General features: G+C 40.0%; 1 protein-coding gene across 3 annotated transcripts; it reads left to right on the forward strand.

Moving 5' to 3' along the window:
- Positions 1-221: 221 nt before the first annotated feature.
- LOC118218158 (translational activator of cytochrome c oxidase 1) lies at positions 222-5,355 on the forward strand. 3 transcript variants are annotated; one of them, XM_035400599.1, is made up of 6 exons: positions 222-359; positions 1,661-1,973; positions 2,116-2,222; positions 2,699-2,832; positions 3,147-3,309; positions 4,082-5,355. In XM_035400599.1, the coding sequence occupies exons 2-6, from the start codon at positions 1,679-1,681 to the stop codon at positions 4,289-4,291; spliced, it is 909 nt and encodes a 302-aa protein (XP_035256490.1). In that variant the 5' UTR covers positions 222-359; positions 1,661-1,678; the 3' UTR covers positions 4,292-5,355. The 3 variants fall into 3 exon arrangements, with proteins under 3 accessions (XP_035256490.1, XP_035256499.1, XP_035256508.1); XM_035400608.1 differs by having other exon boundaries at positions 300-464; XM_035400617.1 differs by lacking the exon at positions 222-359 and adding an exon at positions 485-1,349.
- Positions 5,356-6,063: the final 708 nt, after the last annotated feature.

Here is a 6,063-nt window from a genome sequence, read left to right on the forward strand (position 1 = left end):
TGGATTGGTATTCATATTCCATAAAAACGTGATAATTATAAATAATAATTACAGTATACCCTATACATTTTGAAATATAATAAATAATTATACGCTATCCATGTGCATCATTTTAAGAGGTCGTTTGGAAAATACCCCCCCCCCCCCCCAAATAATGTTATATGTTGATAAAAGTTTGACAAATTTAACTTTATTACCATGAGGCGTTTCAAAAAAATTCTCATGTAAATGTTGTCATGTACATTAGTTATTTCCGAAAACTGGGAACAATTAAAATGTCGCACAAGTTGCTGACGGACTACTTAAGCGACGCACCCTACAAGAACGGAGCATGTTTCTCATTTAAGTTTTGTGAAATAGTGAGTTTGAAGATATCGATCAGCTGTTTATTCACAAGAACAAGTGCATCTGAATACTTTGAATTCATTTTTAATGCTAAATTTCACCCGTGGCTGGTTAACATTGTGCGTTTGCTTGTCAATTAGCAGTATAGCTACCTAGCATGACGCTGACCTCTATGAAACGAACTAGCCTACCCAGATAGCCAGTTCGTCCAGAAGTTGTACGATGGTCGTTTACATTCTAGCTACATTAAACATAATTGTGTTACTGTTAGTCAACTTTTAGGCGTAACCCTTGTTGGCTAGTTAGTAGTACTTTACTAAAATATTGTTACTAGTAGTATATGTATCGTCAGTGCGGGTTGTACAGGTGCATGGCTAGTTAGCCGTCTTGCTACCTTAGCAATATTGTGAACAGTGCCTGCATTTATAACACACTTATTATATTCCGAGTTTGTCTCGGAAAGTCCGACTATTATTTAGTGGGTGAAACTATGGTTGAGCGAGAGGATGCAGCTAGCTAAATGTAAACAAACTGTCATTCTGGTTACGATATGCTACTTTTGATATTGAAGTAAAATGGTTTTGACAGAAAAATAATCGAAACCGGTTGCATTGCACATGCTTTCTAGGTACACAGTGTGCTTATTCTGCTATATTGCAAACAATCACATATAAACAAGGTTTTATTGATCAGATTAAAGACTGAGTTAACCCGTATGCACCTAAGTAGGTGGTTGGACAAGTGCTTAAATTCTTTCGTGTTAAGAGAGGAAATATTCCCTCTAAACATGAAAAGCACCTAATTAAGAAGAGATAGCAGCTTGTTAAAATTCTGGAATTGAAATTGTGGTTGGACAAAAATACACAGAGATCCCACATGCCAGGGTTTGGGAACCACTGTTTTAGCTGACTCAGGGGTCTGCAGCCCTGGTCCAGAATGGCCACAAGCTCTGTTGGTTTTGTTTTCACCTTAAAATCAGCACACATCTAGACCCAAGTAACCAGGTGAAATGAGTTAACTGTGTAATCAACTGCTGTATTTGATTAATTAAGTGCTGAGTAACAGAGAAAACCAGGATAACCTGTGACTCTCCAGGACCAGGGTTGCAGACCCCTGAGCTGACTTATTAACTGACAGTACGCCTATACCGCATGGAAGTGAAAGAGCACCATTTCAATCAACGGACTGGCCATCTAAATAGCTGTTAAAGGCTATTTTTATCACTGCTGTCACGTTGCTTTAGTATTTTTTAGTATTAGTTAGCTAGCATATTGGCAAATGCTGAAACAAATTAATGTTCTTTTGTTGTTTGTAGGGGCTGTAGCACGGAGTGATGGCTGGGGGAGTGGTGTTTTTACGGGGTCTCTTACCCCGGTACTGTCGTTGGGTTACCTTTGGCAATGTGTTGCTACATCCACAAATAAGCTCAGTTCACCCCCCAGTGGCTGTAATATTGGGACAGTTTTCTCAAAGGACTCTCCAACCATGCTGTGCCATACACCACTGTTCGGTGATGTGTGCTGGCCACAATAAGTGGTCCAAGGTGAAGAACGTGAAAGGACCCAAAGATGCCGCCCGCAGTCGAATGTTCATGAAGTATTCAATGATGATCAGGGTAGCTGTGAGAGGTAAGCATGCAGGAGCACCTGTTAGCTCTGGTTAGCGCACCTTATATTTGCAGAGCATTACAGACCTGTATACCCACTCCTCAGTCTATTGGAGTTTAATTGGTGCCAAATTGTGTGCTAAATATTGTTGTTTGTTTACCAGAAGGAGGACCTAATCCTAACTTCAATGTCCAGTTGGCAAACCTCATAGAACAGTGCCGGGGCAAGAACATGCCAAAAGCTTCCATTGACGCAGCCATTAAGGGGGCGGTAAGTAAGGCTGCCACTTTTCAAACATAAAAATATCAAGCATTTTTCAATAAAAATGCAAAATTGTCTTAATTTGGAAATTTTCTTTATCTTGACGTTAGTGCTATTTCAGTTGGTCAAATTGTCTGTGTATTTTGTATTATTAAATTCATGCCCAATATTAAATAGTGTACTGAAAGGTAATCAATATATGATCTATTTTATCATGGTGCATTAAAGGCAAGTGATTCTCATTTGAAACTGAATTATAATGCATTAAACCACAACACGTGGTTGAAAACTGGACATTTTGGGTTCTAAAACCAGACACGTGAATTTAAAAACTGTCTGGGCTGAACCATGTATTTGCTCAAGGCCTTAATAGAGTGTTGACCATACTGTATATTGTCCTGAAAAGTTCATGACTTGGTGTGAAACTGGGCTCTGTAGCTCTTAGTTGTTCTGTGTCTTGTCTCACTCTTCTTCCTTCCTCTCAGGAAAAGTCAAAAGCAGGATCATACTCTTTGTACGAGGCCCGGGGACCTGGTGGCTCCTCGATGCTTATTGAGGTTCTAACTGACAACAACACACGGACCCATCAGGCACTCAAATACTTGCTACAAAAGCACGGGTCAGTGCAGCAGAAATCAGTCCCTGCCATAGATGCCATCACTCTAAGACTGTCTGCTCAGTGCACCAAGGCTTTAGTTCTGAGTGAGCTAATTGTGACTCAAGTCAGGGTTGTCCTGTGTGATTTGGACATTCTAGTTTTAGGTTCAGTCAGTGCTAAAGATTTGAATCATACATGGATTACCCGTCATGACATGGCTGTGAAAGATTTTATTCTCAAATGCAACAGGAAACCCATTTGAATATCATGAATCCTGACATTAATGATCATTAGTGAATTGGAATGTATGTATCTGTCTTTCTGAACAACTGCAGAGGAATGATGTGCGATGGAGCACGGCACAGTTTTGAGCAGAAGGGCGTGGTGCTGGCGCCGCGAGAAGGCGTGTCTATGGACCGCGCTCTGGAGCTGGCCATTGAGGCTGGGGCAGAGGACGTGCAGGAGACTGAGGATGAGGATGAGAAGCCTTTGCTACAGGTCAGACATAGGTCACTTCAAGCGGTACAAGGATTTAATAAGATATACAAACAAGATCTAATAAAAATGAGAAATTAGGAAAAATCATTGCAAATCATTATTACTGTTTTTAATACTCAGGATGTGTAGAGCACCTTGTGGCTATCTCAACAGCATTCATAGACTACTGTGTAACTCCTCTCTCCAGTGTAGCACAATGTATCCGCTTTAATATGTGTACAATATGCAGCATCAAAAATATTTTTAAAAATGTTTAAAATTCTGGCAGTTAAGGCTTTACTTGTGTGGTTACTTTCCTGTCAATTAAAAAAGAACTAAAATATGACACTGCACTGGATATCATCAACTGTTTATTTTAGCAGATAGATATATAGTGTTTATTAGTTTGCACACTAATATAAATTAGCTTCTGCAATTAATAATGGTTCACATCTGCTTCTCAATTTTTTCATAATGAGTAGTGAAGGTATAGCATGTGCCTTTACTAGTGTTTACCTCATGCAGAAATTCAAATACTCAAGCTGCTCCCTGCTGTTTTCTGATTGGCTCATTTGTCTTCCGATCTTACGACACAACACAAGACTCTGCATGTCAAAAACAGGGGAAGCTGTGCAAAGCTTTGTCCATTTGTGACATAACTGTCATGGCATCTTTGGAATATTTTCTGCGCTTACCGTGTTGTTGCCTGCGGTTAGCTTTGAGAGGTCTTAAATGTGCGTGTGTTTGATGTGCAGCCCTTGCTCAGTTTTGACGCTTGTCCATCTCTTCTCAGTTTGTCTGTAAGGTGTCAGATTTGCGGGAGGTGCGAAGCGCGCTGGAGGCTCTGGGCCTTCCCACGATCTCGGCCAGCCGGGAGTACGTGTCCCACAGCCCCGCCCTGCTGCCCCTGGCCCAGCTGGAGGATGCCTCGCGCCTGCTGGATGTACTGAGCGACAATCCCGACGTGATCCGAGTGTGGGACAACATTCAAGCACAGGACTGATGGAAACATGACTGTCTGTCTTCCAGGACTCTGAGGCTAAGAGACAGGAGCAGCCAAGCCCTGAGAGCTCATTATTAACCAGGCTCATAGTTTTCTGCTTCAAACGCGGCAACTGTCTAAATCTGCCTGAACAAATCACTGTTTCTCATGCAACAACTTGGAGCCAGTGGTCATAACTACTTGATTTCTATGTTGAATCTTAATGTTGAAGCAAACATGGTTTGATTTGTAATTAACAGGCTTTGTATTTATTGCACTGTCTGACTCCATGCTAGACCATGTGGAGAGCTGCTTGTTTTACATTTGCATGGCCATGGCCTAAGCCAAGGATTCCAAACGGTGCATTCCTGGGAGTCCATTAAAGTGTCCCAGAGGATCTTCAGCAAAATAGAAAAATTATTATTTTCTGTTTTAAGAATATTGTTTATATGATAATATATTTAGACATCCAGATGAAATAAACATTTATTATGGTTTACTCATTTTTGGTAATATTGTAATCTTCATATCTATAAATAGTTAGCATTAAAGGACAAGTATTAGGTATTCATATTGTAGTAAACAGAAACATAAATTGTGCAGTTCCATGATATAAGGACAACATGATTTACAAAGGCTTCTGTGTTGCTGTGTACTAGGGTGGTACATTGCCACTACGTTCCTGCCTATGGACGGTGTTGGATAAAGGTGTCAAATATTAATTGCATTATTGAAGTGGAGTCCTCAGCTAATAAGTTGTTAATTAAGGGGTCTTGGGAAAATAATTATTAACATGCAACCTATTACATAACAATTAATCGATATGTTTAACTATCAAAAATCTACAGTCAAATGCAAAATGAATTGGGATGGTGGCACAACTTGTGTTTTGGCTCTGTACTCCAGCACATTGGATTTGTAAAAAAACAATGAATATGACGTTAAAGTGCAGACTGTCGGCTTTACTTTTAGATAATTTATAACCATATTGGTTGATCTATGTAGGAATTATACCCCTTGTAAACATAGTCTGGCATTTTAAGGGAGCAAAAGTAATTGAACAAATTAAAATAATCTGAAACTCATCATATTTAGTGCTTGGTTGCAAATCCTTTCCTGGTGACTGCCTGGGTATCTTCCCTGGTGATGCTCTGGCTGGCCTGTACTGCAGGCATCTACAGTTCCTATTTGTTTCTGGGGCATTTTGCCATCAGTCTTGTCTTCAGCAAGTGAAACATGTTCAGTTGGATTCAGGATGGGTGATTGAATTGGCCAGTCAGTTACATTCCATGTTTTGCCTCTGGAAAACCCCTTGTCCCAGTACTTTTCAATGTCTCCGTACTTTTGCATTTAACGGTAATAATGCGGTTTATTTCTCTATTTTTAAATTATACAACAGTGTTCATTGTCATTGTTCATCTGGTTGGTGAACGTGAATTAAATTGTAATCACCTTGTATCGTTTCAGCAGCTCATACACAGTAGGTACAGTATAAACGCTGGGGGTGAAAACATTTTGTTTCTATGAGAAATACGTCACGAATGTGCGTGCCTGTCTAGTGAATGCTGCCATAGATGTGCAATGACTAGACTGGATATTCTCATTTAAAGTTACAATGCAAGAGCCTAAAGAAACAACAGATTGTTTTCTTTGTCTCAGGTAGTAATCGATGTTTTATAAAAACCCGTCATCTAGTTGATATCAATGTGTCCGCTTAGAAAGCGATTCTGAATACAGGCTGTTAGACAATTTTTTCTATATCTGTGCTTGTCGTCTCTGCGCGAGACCGCTAC

This window comes from Anguilla anguilla, chromosome 2 (assembly GCF_013347855.1).
Source record: "Anguilla anguilla isolate fAngAng1 chromosome 2, fAngAng1.pri, whole genome shotgun sequence".
Classification (NCBI taxonomy): domain Eukaryota; kingdom Metazoa; phylum Chordata; class Actinopteri; order Anguilliformes; family Anguillidae; genus Anguilla; species Anguilla anguilla.

Bases quoted from the DNA above. Each gene is read 5' to 3' on its own strand.
- LOC118218158 (XM_035400599.1), top strand. From the start codon at position 1,679: ATGGCTGGGGGAGTGGTGTTTTTACGGGGTCTCTTACCCCGGTACTGT. The intron at 1,974-2,115 runs GTAAGCATGCAG...TTTGTTTACCAG, and splicing joins GATCAGGGTAGCTGTGAGAG to AAGGAGGACCTAATCCTAAC. The intron at 2,833-3,146 runs GTCAGTGCAGCA...GAACAACTGCAG, and splicing joins TACTTGCTACAAAAGCACGG to AGGAATGATGTGCGATGGAG.